General features: G+C 45.6%; 1 protein-coding gene across 2 annotated transcripts; it reads right to left on the reverse strand.

Annotated features, from left to right (window-relative positions):
* Positions 1-1349: 1349 nt before the first annotated feature.
* Positions 1350-17265, reverse strand: EGR3 (early growth response 3). Of its 2 annotated transcripts, XM_083184843.1 has the most exons (3): positions 16981-17265; positions 16511-16846; positions 1350-3468 (listed from the first exon to the last, which is right to left on the reverse strand). In XM_083184843.1, the coding sequence occupies exons 2-3, from the start codon at positions 16647-16649 to the stop codon at positions 2474-2476; spliced, it is 1134 nt and encodes a 377-aa protein (XP_083040969.1). In that variant the 5' UTR covers positions 16650-16846; positions 16981-17265; the 3' UTR covers positions 1350-2473. The 2 variants fall into 2 exon arrangements, with proteins under 2 accessions (XP_083040969.1, XP_083040968.1); XM_083184842.1 differs by having other exon boundaries at positions 16511-17263.
* Positions 17266-17590: the final 325 nt, after the last annotated feature.

The raw sequence follows: 17590 nt of genomic DNA on the forward strand, positions 1-17590 counted from the left end.
ACAAAGCCTGTTACACACACACACACACACACACACACATACATATAGACATACATACATACATAGCCTGTTACACACACATATATACATACACATATATACATACATACACAGCCTGTTACACACACACACACACACACACACACACACACATATATACATATATACAAAGCCTGTTACACACACACACACACACACACACACACACAGCCTGTTACACACACACACACACAGCCTGTTACACACACATATATCCATACATACACAGCCTGTTACATACATACATACACACACAGAGGCGTAACTACTACCTTCTGGGCCCCATAGCAAAATTTTGAAATGGCCCCCCACCACAGGAGGAGAGGGTGACAGGTCTGTGTGTGTGTGTGGGGGGGGGGGGAGATAGAGAGAGATTATATGGAAGGGGCCGAGGTGTAAAGAGGAGGTTGTAGCAGAGGAGAGGGAGAAAAAGAGGAGAGTAAATAAGAGGAGATGGATGGAGAGAGAGAGACAGACATATAGAGAGACATACAGAGAGAGAGACATACAGAGAGAAAGACATACAGTACAGAGAGAGAGAGACATACAGAGAGAGAGAGACATACAGAGAGACAGAGACACACAGAGAGAGAGAGAGAGACATACAGAGAGAGAGAGAGAGATACAGAGAGAGAGAGATACAGAGAGAGAGAGACATACAGGTGGAGAGACACAGAGACAGACAGAGACAGACAGACAGAGTGAGAGACATACAGAGTGAGAGAGACAGAGAGACATACAGAGAGAGAGACATACATACAGACAAAGAAACAGACAGACAGAGACATACAGAGAGAGAGAGACATACAGAGAGAGAGACATACAGATAGAGACATATAGAGAGAGAGAGAGACACACACACACACACACACACACACACACACACAGAGAGACATACAGACAGTTAACTCCCCTCCGACCCAGAGTTAACCCTGTCCCCCCCTTACCAGTATAATTCATGCTCTTAGTGCAGCGTCTTCCTGCACTGACAGCTCCGTGTCTCCTGTTACCCAGGGCCAGGCAAGCAGCACAGCGTGTTTCACGCCGGGGCTGGTCACTAGATAGTGACGTCAGTCCCCGGCAGCATCAGAGAAGGGAGAGGGGGGAAGGCTGCAACAGCCGTAGTCGGACCACCACATTGCCCTTCATTATGTAGCGCATCGTCGCTAGCGGGGATGGGGGCAGAGGCACCACCGACACTGCCAAGGGAGCGAGCGGCACTAATAAGGAAAAAGGGTGCAGGGGATGCCTGCTGTGATATGGGGCCCCCCAAGGGCCCGGGCCCCATAGCAGCTGCATCCCCTGCACCCTCCATAGTTACGCCACTGTACACACACACACACACACGCTTTTTGTCTGTTCCCCCTGTCCATAGCCATGCATTGCGGGCGGCATTACCTTTTGGAACAGGAACTTGGAGCAGGAGCAGGACAGCCATCGCTGACCGGACTTAGGCAAATTCGGGGGCGTGGCCTAATCGCGGACCCGTGGCCACGCCCCCTTTTTTAAAAAAACTGATTTTTTTTTTTTTTTGTGTGTCGGGACCCGGGCCCCCCTGGCAGGCCCGGGCCCAGGTAAAATGTACCCGCCCCCCCTGCCTCTCGGCGGCCCTGACCATGCACACACACAGTTGCACACACACTGACTCAAGCTGTAGTTGTTTTTTTCCCTAATAAAACTGTGTGACAGACGTTGAAAAGAAATCAGGGGGGAGCATGTACGGGAGAGAGAGAGACAGAGCGGAGGGGGGATGGAGAGGCAAGAGAATGATAAGAAGAGAAAACCTCTGAAAGAAAAGGAAATGTGAAAACTGTCAGATGTGATACTAGGGATATAATGATTGCAGGGTGAAGATGAACATAAAGGACGAGGGGACATGACGCGGACAGCAGGCACATGAGGGTGTAACATTTGGACATAGCAGCAGAAGATTTTTGCCATAGCAGCAAATTTAGCGGCCCTGCCTCAAACTTTAAGGATTCAGCTTCCCCAAATCCCGTTTACCCTGAGACCCTTGTTCTCATCTTTCCAGCATGTAGAATAGGATTAGGAAAATGGAGTGAGGCTGTACAAATCAGAGTCATTGGGTGAAGCCTGGAGCAGAGATCATCTGCATGGGAGATGGAGAAATGGTCTGCAGGTAGAACTGTTATGGATTGGTGTCAATGTCTTCATCAGGAGTGTGACGGTCAAACGTTCCAAAAATGGAACATGAGAGAGTAGCAATGAAGTCATTTTTGCATTTGAGCTAGAAAGTTGAGTAGTGCTCTGCAGATCACTTCCAGTAATCAATTTAGGAGAGAAATGCTCTGCAGGTCTCTCATGATTGAGTTACAGCTTAATATTAGTCATAATAATCAGTATATAGGGTAATGGTCTGCAGAGCACCGTATCACCTCCATTGCCTCAGGGAAAAGTCAATTTGGGCTAGAACTCAAGCGCATGTGGTAACTGCTGGTGCCCCAGCGACAGAGGGCGAGCAGACTGCCTTATCCCCTCCTTTCTTGTCCTTCTGTTTGAGGTGGATCTTGGTGTGTCGCTTCCTCTCATCACTGCGTGCAAACTTGCGTCCACAGAAGTCACAGGCGAAGGGCTTCTCCCCTGTATGTGTGCGGATGTGAGTAGTCAGGTGGTCGGAACGGCTGAAGCTCCGCATGCAGATACGACATTGGAAAGGCTTATGTCCTGTGTGGATACGAAGATGGCGGGTCAGCTCATCAGAGCGTGAAAAGCGCCTATCACAACCCTCAGCAGGACAAGCATGAGGCCTCTCATGAAGGGGGGTCTTGCTCGGGCGGTTGGGGTACTTCCTTGGGCGAATTGGTTTAAGGGTAAGCGGGGGTTGATGGCTCATGCCCCCAAAGTTTGGCAAGACTTGCTTCTCCTTGAAAGCTTTGATGGTTTCCAGTGGGGTGATGGGTGGTGGATTGACCCGCATGGCCTCCATGTTTTGGAAAGGCTTTTGATCTACTGTGGGTATCTCTGTGTTGTGGTGAAACAGGTTGTAGTCTGGTATCATTGGAAACACATTAGAGTCTAGGCTTTGCTTGGCAGATGGGTACTCCTGGGATGAGTACGGGGGCATACCACCTCCTTGAAAGCCCACCTGATCATGGTACAGGTCCCCACAGCTAGAATAAGGTGGAAGGCTGTGGAACATAGACTCCACTTCACTTTGTGTTTGCCCCATGATGCCTCCGCTACCTCCACCACTTCCTCCCCCACCTGCACTAGGTGCTTGAGATGTTGGTACACCAAGGATGCCTGCGCTCATCAGGCTGATGATGTTTTCCTGGCACCAGTTGGATGGGGAATCAAATGAGAACTTGCCCAGGTATGTGACAGTCTTGTTGCCTGGCTGGAATGTACCTGCATAAGAGAGGTCCTGGGAACTCTTGTCATTGGTCAAACCTAAATCCATGACGTTATCTGAAGGGGGACAGAAAGAGAGAAAGCTTATTAGCACATACAATGCAATCAATGCAGAAACCGATAATTATCATCATCATGTGTGGTGCGTATCAGAAAACATTTATATCTATATTGTAGAAGCAGGGCCTCTGTAGCACTGCTCTATCTTCATATGACATGCCATTTTCTTCCCTATTATTCTGTTCTGAGTTACTCAAATATCACTTTAGGAAATAACACAATCATTGTCGCTTTATTCAATGCTTAACGTCTAATGTGAGATCTACAACAATGCCCCCAGCACCGAGGGAGTTACTAAGCTTTAATGTATCTCCATAGCACCAGATGTCAGAGAGAAGCTGCAGTTACGGGTAATTCAGTGATAGCACAAAGAATCAGCCGTACTACTCAGATAACTAAATTGTTGCAGTATGGTTCACTAATATATCATCTAGCCAACTGTAGATGCACGTGCCGGCATCACACAGGGCTCATATCGGTAGATGCTTGGACGAGGACACCAGCAGAAAGGTGCCTTTACTTACCCCAGGCTGGAAACTGCCCCATTTAATTATCAAGTGGACTGAACAAGAACCACAGGGGCAGATGTATTAAGCCTTAACAAGAGATAAATGCAAGGGTGATAAGCAGAGATAAACATCCAGCCAATCAGCTCCTTACTGACTTCTTTCAAACACAGCCTGTAACATGGCAGTTGGCAGTTGATTGGTTGGATGTTTATCTCTCCTTATCACACTTGCATTTATCTCTTGTTAAGGCTTAATACATCTGCCCCATTGTCACTTAGCTGGTTACACACCTGGCCGACCTACAGTACCTAACATTTGGCAAGCACATACACACTTACCAACATAGGGGCAGAATAGAAACATAGAATTTGAAGGCAGAGAAGAACCACTTGGCCCATCTAGTATGCCCCTGGGAATTTATAGTTGCCGTGGAAACATTTCCCAAAAGTGGCCCCCTTACACACCCACAACGCCACCCATAACCCCCTAACACACCCACACCACCAGCCTGCCACCCACTACATCTTAATACACCCACACCACCAACCTGTCACTCTCTACTCTCTCCCGGGCACAGATGGCCCCCTACTTAAACATCGGTTGAGCTGCAAGTCCAACACAATACTGTGAACAACATCATTCACAGGGCTGAACAACATCATTCACAGGGCCAGATGTATCAAGCTTCAAAAAGTGATCAAATGGAGAGTGATAAACAACCAGCCAATCAGCTCCTATCTGTCATTTTTCAAACCCAGCCTATAACATGACAGAGGCGCTGATTGGCTGGTTATTTATCACTCTCCATTTGATCACTTTTTGAATCTTGATACATCTGTCCCACAGACATATTGGGTGTACATACGTGCCAATGGGCTTAAAATATATTGTCCGTTCGCTCTAATGGCTGGTATATTTTCTGCCAGTGTGTACTGAACCGACATGAACCATTTCACCTACCACACATGGCTTGCAATTGTTTTGTTAATTAGTAAATTACTGTTCATGACCATCAAAGTAATCAAGGTTATTGTAGTAGAAAAAAAGGTGAAAAAGCAGCACAGAGCTTCAATGATTTTCTGAGCCAAGTGTTACAGGTCATGGTGGGGACGCATGTTGTGTACAGAGCACTGTTATGTCCGTATTTGCATGTTGCCTCTTTTTTTGTATTCCTGCGCTATTTTTATGGTTGTTGACTTTTTTTGTTTTGTGTTTTTTTCCTCAAATTTAGGTTAGCAGTAGGGAAGCCAATCCCGAGGCATTTTTTCAATCCCGGAATTCGGGATTGAAAAATGCCCAATCCCGGGATTCTCGGGATTGGCTTCCCTAATATAAAAAACATGCCTCGGCCGCCCCGCATATGTACTTACTGCGTGGTGCGGCCGGGAGCCGGGTGGGTGGGCGAGCAGAGGAGATGGAGCCAGGTAGGAGGACGAGCTGTGTTGATGATGGGGAGCGGGCTGGTCTGCTGCTGGGCGGGTGGGCGCCGGCGGTCTGGTCTGTGGCTGGGCGGGTGTTCGTGCCCGGGGTCAGTCACAGCTCACACACAACATGGAGAAATCCTATGCGGCCTGCGCAGCATGACCTCTGACGTCGGCACGCTGCGCAGAGCCGCGCTGCCCGGGACGGGAGAAGCCGGGCAGCTGCTGAGCACCCGCTCAGACGCTGCCCGTCATTAGACTGCGCATGCGCAATCTAATCCCGAAATCCCGGGATTGGAAACTCCAATCCCGGGATTGAAATCCCGGCGTTTTGGGGGCCAAATCCCGGGATCCCGCCGATCCCGGGATTGGCCACCCTAGTTAGCAGGAATTGCTAAAGATGTGAAATTAAAACAAGAACATGTAGAAAGTATTTCTACTAAGCACACTGGGCCTCATTTAGGACATACAACCAGAGGCAGATTTAGACCTCATTGTGGCCCTAGGCAAGATATCGGTTTTGGGCCCCCCTCCTCCCTTAAACAATACATGGCAATATATCTTTGCTGCGTACCTTGGCGTGTGCTCAGCTACAGGAACATCAGCACTGCGTACAAATCTGAATCAGGCGCTAGTTTTTTTGGAATACTTGTGTCACATTTTAAGTAAATTGACTACCTACATACCTATCAAAGAACATCAAAGGACTTGGAGATTTTGGGCAGGGCCATGTGATGTCATGATGTCATGTGATTGTCGCGTAATGCTCCTCTGGGAATGCTTTGGATGGACAGGATATCTTTATGGGGTCCCTTGGGACCTCCTGGGCCCTAGGCAGGCACATAGGTTGCCTTGTGGAAGATCTTCCTATGCATACACAGGATAAACACTGCGACTCTGATTCTGAGCTGGTCTAAACAGCACTTTTCAAGGGGAACATCTACTCTTGGCTCCAGGAGAGTCATCTGCAAACTACAAGTGTCCCAAGTGGAGGAATCTGAAGAGGTGCACGGTAAAATGGTGTAACTGAAACATGACATTTCTGACTTCTGTAGGCCCATCCAGCTCTCTCATGAAATAAAACATTTACATTTTCCTTCATGCTCGGTTCATCATCCACTATGGCTTCAATGGACTATCTGATTTATTGACATTCATTTCTATAGAAACAGTTTAATGCCCAGGGCTTTACAAGGGTGAGCAAACACAAAAATAAAATAAAATGTGTTCTAACATACAAGCAAAAAGGTAGAAGGTCCTTGCTTACCAGCTTACCAGTTGGTTCTATATATATGAAACAAAAGTGGAAGGCACAAGATGTGTCCATCTAAGAGATTAGGATGGCACTCCACCAGTTCAGACTCCAAAAATGTGCCTCATACTATACTATACTATATACTATACTATACTATTCCAGTAATCTAGCTTCACACAATGAAGGCTAAGGTTGTACTCAGCAAAACTAGGAGCACTCTAGTGCGCATCTTCCTCCACATCTAGCCCCACATCTTCCGCCTCACATCTAGTCCCATGTCTTCCTGCCCACATCTAGCCCCGCATCTCCCCCTGACACCTGGCCCCACATCTTCCACCTCACACCTGGCAACACATCTTCCTCCTCACACCTGGCACCACATCCTCCTCCTCACATCTAGCCTGAAATCTTCCTCCTCACATCTAGCACCACATCTTTCTGTCCACATCTAGCACTACATCGTCCTGCCCACATCTAGCACCACATCTTCCTGCCCACACCTAGCACTACATCTTCCTGCCCACATCTAGCCCCCACACCTTGCTCTTTACATCTAGTCCCACATCTTCCATTGTCCTCCACAAACTGTATAGCACCACATGTTCCTGTCCACACTTAGCTTCACATCCAGCTTTACAACTCCCTCCACATCCTACTCCACATGTTCCTTCATATCTAGCTTAATATCTTCCTCTAAATACAGTTGAACATCTTCCTCCCAACACCTAGCCCCACATTTTTATCCCAACATCTAGCTCCACATCTTCCTCATTTCTAGATCCACATTTTCCTTTTCACATTTAGCTCAACATTTCCTCCACATCTTGATTGTCTTCCTCCCCTCATTTATCTCCACATCTTAAGGTATGTATACACTAGATGATAAACGAAACGATATGCACAATAATTATATTTATTATTTTCATCCATATCTATTGTGTGCGCAGGTTGTTAGGGATGTCCTCTGTCACCTGTACATCATTACTTGCCAATATACTGGATGCCTCCGCCTAGTGGAGTTAGCCAGCTCAGCATGACGGAGGCAGTGGCTGAGGGTTAGCGATGCAGGTTACCTGTGATTACAGGCATTGTGGGACAGGGGATGGGACCATGATGACGTGATTCTCCACAAATCACATCATCTATACTCCCAGGCTGGTGGGCTTTTTTGCGTCAGGTGCGTGACAGGAGGGGAATTGTATTGAAGATGGGATGTTGACGAAGATAATATATATATATATATATAACCTGATTAGTTACTAAGGGCATCCCATCTTCAATAGAATCCCATTTTAATAAATTCACCCCATGGCCTCCAGAACTGCACACATTATTCTAGATGTGTCCGTACTAGTGACCTATACAGTGGCATTATTAGATAGATAGATAGATAGATAGATAGATAGATAGATAGATAGATAGATAGATTTGCATGAAGATGAACTGACCACTTGACTATGGGGGTAAATGTACTAAGATGGGAGTTCTATTAAAAAGGGAATGTTGCCCTTAGCAACCAATCAGATTCTATCTAATATCTTCTAGAACCTTGATGGCTAACCTTGACACTCTAGATGTTGATGAACTACACATCCCAACATGCTCTGCTACAGTTTTGCTATTTGGCCATGTTAAAACTGATGCAGGGCATGCTGGGATGTGAAGTTCAACATCTGGAGTGTCAAGGTTAGCCATCAAGGTTCTAGAAGGTGCTAAATAAATCAGAAGTAGATTGATTGGTTGCTTTATGGCAACATCCCATCTTCAACAAAATGCCCATCTCACTAAAGTTACCCCCACACGTTCTCTAACCCTTTGAGTGCTAACATCTCTGTGAGAGATGTTCAAAATATCTGCTAGAAATGCCAGCGTCTCTCACATTTGTTATGTCAATTCAAATAAAAAATGTGTTAATTTTTTTTATATTTCCTATATAAGGTAATAATTACAGGTCATGATGATAAATAAGATAAATAATAATGTTTGCTTGGCAATTTTTACACCAGTTTTGACAAATTCATTTGGCACTCAACGGGTCAATGTGCTACATAAGAGAATAGCAATAAATACAGATTTCAAATTGATAGTCACATTCAACAAGCAATATTCTTGTCATTGTTACAAATAATTAATGGTGCTCCAGCCAATCAGCTCCTGTCGGGTATCTGAAAAATGACAGTTAGGGGCTGATTGGCAGCAATAACAAGGATATCACTCATTGTTAAATATTCCCATATGTGTATCCACTGTTTATCAGCAATTAAAAATATCCACTATATTACTATAGAAATATAAACGTAAAAATAACCAAGACTGGATGTAATAGGGGACATTTACTAAGATGGAGAGTTCTATTTCACATGGGATGTTGCTATGAGCAATTGCTATTTATTTCTAATTTATTTAGCACCATCTAAACTATAATAGACATTTCCCCCAATAACTTTGTGAGAACAAATTAACTTTATAAGTTTAAAAGTTGGATGAAGACGTACAGGGCCTAATAACATGCTGAGATGGAATATGTAATGTAGGCCATAACATCAAATCATATTCTGTAATTGTTTCTTGAGAAAGTATGGTCCAGGGGCATATTTCCCAGAGGCAACAGAGTCACATGCCTCCAGGCTCCAAGCCCTAAGGGGGCACCTGCTGGTTCACAGTGGGCTGCAAGTGTGACCGCTGCTCTTCCAATGAAGCTTTGTGCTCCACCCCCTGCTTCTGCACAGTTATACCCCTTTCACACCAGAAAATGCAGGGACCCACTCGGGTATATGTCCCAGAGATCACGCCGGGCTATTCCCGGGTTGGCCCCTCTCTCACACCAGAAAAGTCCCTGCATTTTCTTGTGTGTGAAGGGGGCGGGAGGAGGCCGTCAGGAGGCGGGGAGGTACCCAGTGGCGTAACTACCTAAATTTCGCCCCTCCGCCACAGATTTTTCGGCGCCCACCTCCCCTCCCACCCCTCGGCGCCCTCCCTCCCCTCGGTGTACCTGACCGGCCGCATCTGCGGTCACGGTCCGGTCTCTCTCGGCGCCGGCTCCTGCTGCTATAATGAAAACGAACTCTTAGAAAATTGCTGCCCCATACTGCAGACAGAAATCTGTCTGCAGTATGGGGGCAGCCATTTTCTAAGTGTCCATTTTCATTATAGCTGCAGGAGCCGGCGCCGGGAGAGACAGGACCGTGACAGCAGGGCAGTAGCGGGTAAGTGCGGTAACTATAGCCCCACAGACCCCCGACGCCCACATGTTCTCTGCGCCTCCCCGCCACCGCGGGCGCTGCAGAGCTATAGCTACGCCACTGGAGGTACCATTCAGCCTGGGCTGCAGCAAGCAACAGTGAATCCACTTTTGCTGCTGGACTGCGAGATAGGACCCACCAATGAATACTGATTCACGCTGCAGACGACTGAATCTTGTGAGTGTGACCCTGACCCACCGGCCATTGTCACGCCTTTTTTAAAGGCATACCTCCCAACTGTCACGAATACAGCGGGACAGTCACGATTTTCGGTCCTGTCCCACTGTCCCACCCGCGGCAGGCATTGTCCCGCTGCGGGGGGTGGCAGTTGGGAGACCCCCCAATCTAATAGAATAGACGCTGTGCGCATGCGCACAGCGTCTATTCTCGTATGAAAATGAGGTCGCGGCTAATTAGCATAAGCCGCGCCCTAATTTGCATATGCCCCGCCCCCTTTTCAGACACAATATCAATTTATTTAGTTTCCACTGGCCAGAGGCTGCTCATTTTATTTAATATACAGACAACTGTTGTCCTTCATAATAAATAAAATCTTCTGTTATACAATATCACGTTATTGGTGATTTTACCTTTTTCTAGGTAAACGTGAAAAGCTATGACGTTTTGGGCAGGTCCAATTCAATATTCGGTGTGACCACCTTTTGCCTTCAAAGCAGCATCAATTCTTTTAGGTACCCAGTTTTGGAAGGGACTCAGCAGGGAGACTGCTTCAAACATCTTGGAGAACTAACCACAGATCTTCTGCTCAAATAGTAGTAGGCTTGCTCAAATCGTAATCCCAGAAAGACTCAATTATGTGAAGATTGGTGCGCTGGAGTGACATTGGCTGCATGTTTGGGGTTGTTGTCCTGGTGCAGAATAAATTTAGAGCCCTGATGATACTGCATGATGGATAAGTACCTGTCTGTTTTTTCAGCATTGATGACATCAGTAATCCTGACTAATTCCTTAAATCCATTTCCTAAACTGCAGCCCCAGACTTGCAAGGAACCATGCTTCACTGCTGCCTGTAGACCTCATTATTGTACCGATCTCCAACCCTTCATCGAACAAACTGCCTTCTGTTGCAGCTAAATATTTCACATTTTTTACTCATCAGTCCAGAGCACCTGATGCCATTTTGCTGCACCCCAGTTCCTATGTTTTCATCAGGGGTGTATCTCCCAGAGGCAACAGAGTCACCTTCCTAACAAAGCTCTGCAGCGCACCCGCTGCTGCTGTAGAGTTACTTGGCTTCATCTCAGGAGACATGCTAACACATGGAATAGGGAAAAGGACAGCTCCTGTCTGGTACCGGTCAGCCAGGGCTGTGTCAAGCAATGGTGCACCAGTCACTGTTGGTGGACTGGGAGATGGCAAAGGTATGGCTTTTTGCCTGCAATTCTTCCATGAAGACTTCTCTCGACAGAATATGGATGTACCTAGGTCCCAATGGTTTCTACCAGTTCTGAGATGATGGCACTGCTGGATATCTTCCAATTTTGAAGGAAAGTAAGCATGTCTTTCATTTGACGCACTGATTCCTTGGCCGACCACTGCATCTGTGGTCCTAAACATTGCCCTTTTTTTGTGCTTACTCAAATAAGCTTGAACAGCACATCTTGAAAGGACAGTTTGCTTTGATTTTTTTTTGCCCGGGAGAGACCTTGCTGATGCAGTATAACTACCTTGTGTCTTGTTGCTGTGCTCAGTCTTGCCATGGTGTTTGACCTGTGACATGAAATGGTCTTCCACAAACCTCACCTTTGTAGCAGAGTTCCTTGACCAGTTTCAAACCTCCTACACAAAATTGTTTGTTGTTGATGCTGTTTTGAAGGCAGTGGGTGGTCACACCAAATATTGATTTGATTTAGATTTCTCCTCTGTTCATTTACTTTGCATTCTCTTAATTGGTAAAATATAAAACTATTAACGCTTTTATTTCTGAAAGCATTCTCACTTCACAGCATTTTATATATATATATATATATATATATATATATATATATATATATATATATATATATATATATATATATATATATACACAAAAACACACATGCATAATCATGCACTTAGCCCCCAAAAATGCTTTAAATAGTGTTTTTGTGGTGATGCATACTGAAGAGAGGAGTGCCATGAGCCCCTCAGCAAGCTGGACGGAGTGATCACATCCTCCCTCTCCCAGCACAGGCAGAGACAGCTGCTGCTGTTGCTCAGTGGCAGTAGCCTCCTTGGAACCACTGCAGCCCAACCTTCGGCCTGTGTAATCAGTAACCCACCACCACCTTTTGACAGCCCTGGGTTTGCACAGTGGTACATAGCAAATTATCCAAAAGATTGCATTGGGGGTTAGATTTAGCGGGTAGAGGGAGAGGGTTGGGGCACTCACAGAGTCCATGTCAGAATCCTCCATATCGGGATGCCAGTGTTGATCTTTTAACCTTTTGCCATTCAATTTTTCTTTTGCAATTCAAACATTTGGTATAAATGTTTAAATTAGATTTTTGTTTTATTTAATTAAAAAAAAATGGTCCACATTGAATGCTGAACGATGTTAGTGCTTATTTTAAAGTTGCTCACCATTGGATATGCTACTAGCACTAGAGCCTGACTAGATGTTGGACCTGAAGGGGTTAACCACTAGCATTCCGACTGCCGAAATTGAGTATATATCCTGAACAGACAGATACACAGGATTTTCATGGGGCTGCTCCCACCCTATTGGAATGCCCTTCCACACACTATAAGACTCTCCACTAGCCTCCAAACTTTCAAGCGTTCCCTGAAAACTCACCTCTTCAGGCAAGCCTATCATATTCAAGTTCTACATGCGTAACCCTCTGAGGCACTTATGTATTATATAGCTTCCCTTCTGGACTTGCAACTTGGTGGGACTGCTAAGCTATTACTGATGCCTGTCCTTGTGTTTCCCTCCTATACCCCTATAGATTGTAAGCTTGCAGCAGGGCCCTCCTACCTCCAAGTTTGTCTGTTGTTAAGGGCCCCTTTACACTTGTGAGATTTTGTCAGATTTGACCCAATTCAGGTGGATTGAGTCAATTTTTCTGTCAAAATCTTATGTGCCTGATGTGTAGGACCCAATGCACAATCCCGTGCCATTGGGTATAACCAAGAGATTGCAAGAGTCAATCAGGTCCAACTTGTTGAACAATAAGTTGGACAAGTGTAGGGGGCCTTTACCCAATATGTTTTATCATTGTCTACTATTGTAAAGCGCAACAGAATCTGCTGCGCTATATAAGAAACTGTAAATAAATAAATAAATAGATAATAATACACTGTATCACTCTTTGTTGACATTACAATGCACCATATTGCTCCTTATTCAAATTACAATACTCAGTAGTGCCCTTTATACTCATCAAGCAATACAGTAATAGCACCATTTATACACATAATGCCACACATGAATGCATCTTACACATATGCCCAACATTAGTAATGCATTATGCATATGTCACACATACTGTATGTGCCACATTAGTAATGCCCTTATTTATATATATATATATATATATATATATATATATATATAGTATTTTTTTTTTTTTTTGCCAAATAAAATTTACTTTTGCTTGCTGGCTGGCTTGCTGGCAGTCAATGTGCCTGCCCCTGCAGTTCCCTAAATCTGTGACTGTGCTATGTGGGGTGGGGTTGGGAGGCTGGGCAGAGCCTTATGCTGGCCATACATCAGACCGACTTTCCTCCAACCATCCAACTAGTTGCTTGGATGGAATAAAAATATGGTATTGGATAGGAGCAAATGTAATATTTACTTATATTTATTTGATCCCAAAATCTGGAAAAGGACAAAAACTATCGCTCAGACACGGTACTGTAGTTGAACCTGTTTGATTTAAACAATTTGACTGAATGTTTTTGTCCATTTTCCTGGGTTTGTGTCTGTGAGCACATTCCTGATTGTCCTTTGCAGTACTATATTTTTATTCCAACCAAGCAACTAGTTGTATGGTTGGAGGAAAGTTGGTCTCCGCAAAGGCCCATCAAAAGAGGGGCTGCTACTGCTCCCATCCAATCAGCTCCTGCTGCTGCGGGCTCCTGGCTGAGCTGCCTGATCAGAGTTGAGAGCTCTGATAACAACAGGCAACCCAAAGTAGGACATGTGCTGGTCCCAGGAATGCCCCTTGGTACTCCAAATGCCCTATGCATTTACCTAGCTCGCCTATACCTAGGGCCAGCTCCTAAAAAAAATCCATTTTATTTTATATTTTTAATAGGTTTTTTTTGTTTTCTCTTCTCCACAAAATAAAGTGAATAATCCTGACAAAAATATTGTCCTGTCTCCTAGAAGAGGCAAGTCAATGTCATTGGGCGGCTTTCATGACTTGAAGCCCACTATGTATAGGAAATTCATGGTCTCTACCGTGATCACAACTTTATCTTAACTATCCTACATTCTGATAAGCTCCAGACAGATGGAATCTCACATTACCATAAGGTAGTGAATCTGGCTGTCATAGGTGCCCTCAACTACGGCCACTGCTTACCACCCAGCCACATCTGCAGAGAACTGCCATGAAAAGCTACATAGAGATGTTCTAATGCACAGGTTCTCAAAGTCAGTCCTCAAGACCCCACACAGCGCATGTTTTGCAGGTCTCCTCACAGAATCGCAAGTGAAATAATTAGCTCCACCTGTGTCAGTCAGTAATGAGTGCACCTGCCGGGTGACCTGGAAAACGTGAACGGTGAGGGGGTTCCTGAGCACCGAGTTTGAGAACCACTGTTCTAATGTAACATATTTTTTTAGCGTTTAGTGGTCCCTGTGATTTACCATAGGATTTGTCCTTAGACATTTGTACCCACTACTCCTGTCCTGAATGCTTCGATTTCTATTACTGTGTATTATGTATAGCTAAGGATTACCTGAAGGTAGTATTTGTAATGACTTAGGACCTGTTCCTGCCACAGACCATACAATGCACTTATCCTATTACCAGATAAGACAGAAATGTGGGAATGATTCTACACCTTATTGGACTTGTTCTGCTCCTGTAAAATGATGTAAATAAAGACAAGAAAACACCATTCACAGAGTAAAGTGGAGCTTTTTTTTTTTTTTTTTTTTTAATACTGAGCCCTTTTTCTTAGCAAAGTGCTGCCAGCAGGTTACACTGGGTTTGAGGGGTTAAACCTGGAAACCCCCCTCCCCACAGTACACCCACTCGCCCTCCATCCTGTGAGCTGTCACAAGCTGCCCCCACGTGTCACCTTCCAACTCAGTCGCCTGCTTCCCCCACACACCGGGCTGGGAGCTCCCCCACCTCCGCAACCATATTTAAAGACTTTCTGCCCCCACAATGTGACGTTTCTAAAGTCTGAGAAGGGAACCGAGCAGCTGTCATTGCGCTGAGAGGCACCCTGGAGGTGGGTTACCCTATGCTGATGGGACACTTGTAGCTGTCACTGATACAGGTGGTTCTGTTCCTGTTCTCTATGATATGCTGACAGCCAACCAGGCACCACGGCGGTGGGTTACCCTGAACTGCTGGGATACTTGTACAGTCACTGGCTATGGGTTCCTCTTTTGGCACCGTGATGTACTGACTGCGCAACCCAGGTGCTATCACCCTGGAACCGTCAGATTATTGATCATCGGTGCATTACTGTAGTCAGTAAAATCACATAGACTGATAAAGCACATGCAATATAATAACAGAGGATAGCACGGCACAGCTATGGGACATGCAGAACAGCCATGTCTCCGCCAGCATCTCCGCAGCTGCATCCAAGGCAGGGAAACTTCCAAGCGATACAATGTAGCACATCGCTCACATCGCCAGTGCCTGCCATAATACATTGTATACATCGCTCACATCGCCAGTGCCTGCCACAATATAATACACATATATTGTATGCATGTATGTATCTCCAATATTTATTATTACACGGTCACAGTACAGACCCACTAACCGATCTATCGACGAACGATCAATCGTAATATTATTTCATATATGAATATTTAATAATACTATAATACAGCCATAGCACATGTATCCATAATACTTAGTTACACAGGCATGTTATGTGTATCTGTTCCATTATCCTTACAGTCGTAGTACATGTGGCCATTTCTATATGTATACATACAGTATAAATACAAGACCATAATAGTATAGGCTTAGTACGTATATATACAGTATATACAGGACCATAATAGTATTACACAGGCTTAGTACATGTACATACATTATAATACATATACAGTATTATACTTATATACAATACCATAACAGTATTACACAGCCTTAGTGCATGTATATACAGTATAATACATATATAAAATACTATACTATAGTATTACAGTCTTTAGTACATGTATTCTGTATAATGCATATATCCAGGACCATAGTAACATTGCACAGTCCGTAGTACATATGTGTGTAGCTATGTTATTACACAGCATTAGCCCATGCCATTGTATCTATAGTATTGGTCCGAATGAATGTAAGCATCCAGTGGCTATCAGGCTCTCCTGGAACTACTATAGTCGCTGGGTAGCCATAGTTTGCCCTCTCCACCCCCACCCAGCTGTGGCACCCATCCCTTGCCCGTCCCATCACTCACCTGCAGACATGGTGGAGTAGTGCTGCTCGTTACCCCCTCCGGGGTAGATAGACAGATCTTGCCCCTCATCAGCGTAGAGTGTGTCAGGTAGAAGGGATGTCATGTTCACCTGTAGTTTCTCCAGCAGCTTCCCGGTCATAGCACCAGGTGACAGTGTGCCCAGCTGTTACCCCACCTCGCAGCGAAGGCTCTCAGATCCCCAGATCTGCCTCTGATACGTTCTTTGCCTCTCTGGTAAATCTACCCCCAGATGGGAATCAGAGGGGGCACTAACTGAGATCCATGGCGGAGGTGGGCTTCACATTTGCCCCCAGACGATCGATGAATGAGAGAGGGCTGGTGGGTGAGAGGCAGCAAAGTGCAGGTGGAAGAAATGAGAAGGGGGATACAGAACGCTACCCCATAAGATGGAGGGATGTGCAGTCTGGGCGCAGAGGGGTAAATAACGAGTAATAGATGTTGGCATCTACCTGGAGCCTGGAAAAGGTGATGTATAACAACAGGTGTTGGGGGCAGATAGCTGCCAGCTGTAGCCAGGGGGGTATTATTGGGGGCGGCTGGGTGTGGCTATTAGATGTGCCCCCTGGATGGTAATAGAAGTAGAAGGCAGAGTGCGTGATATCTCTCCCCCGGGAGGAGGCATGTATTATCCCTCCCGTCCTCCTTGCATCCAGATGCACTGTCCAGAACTCCGGCTGCTTTTATCTCCGCCCGGGGAAGCTCCAGTGACGTAACAGTCCATATATGGACACACAGTGCCGTGTCGTCACAATGGAACCTCCTCACAATGGAACGTTTTAGATACTGTAGAAAGCAGGAAGCGGCGGCAGCAGCAGACTGGGACCACCCGCCAGGTGTACATACCCTCTCTGTCAGGGGCAGACATATATAATCAGGCACATCATGTATCATAACTGCCTGTGTTTCACAGTCGGCCCCTCTTCCCCCTCCTTCATAACATAAACAGAGGCACAGGCGGCTGTGGCTGCTCACTGACAGATAGACAATGCCCCGAGGCTAGATACTCTGGCGGATATATAAGAGGCTAGGTGCAGCGGGGATTAAACTGTCAGGTAGGCA

The sequence above is a fragment of the Crinia signifera genome, chromosome 4 (genome assembly GCF_055691185.1).
Source record: "Crinia signifera chromosome 4, ASM5569118v1, whole genome shotgun sequence".
NCBI classification, from domain to species: Eukaryota; Metazoa; Chordata; class Amphibia; order Anura; family Myobatrachidae; genus Crinia; species Crinia signifera.

Excerpts from the sequence above, each read along its gene's own strand:
- EGR3 (XM_083184843.1), bottom strand. The coding sequence starts at position 16,649 with ATGACCGGGAAGCTGCTGGAGAAACTACAGGTGAACATGACATCCCTT. Across the intron at positions 3,469-16,510 it reads CTACTCCACCATGTCTGCAG|ATAACGTCATGGATTTAGGT; the intron begins GTGAGTGATGGG and ends GTCCCCCTTCAG.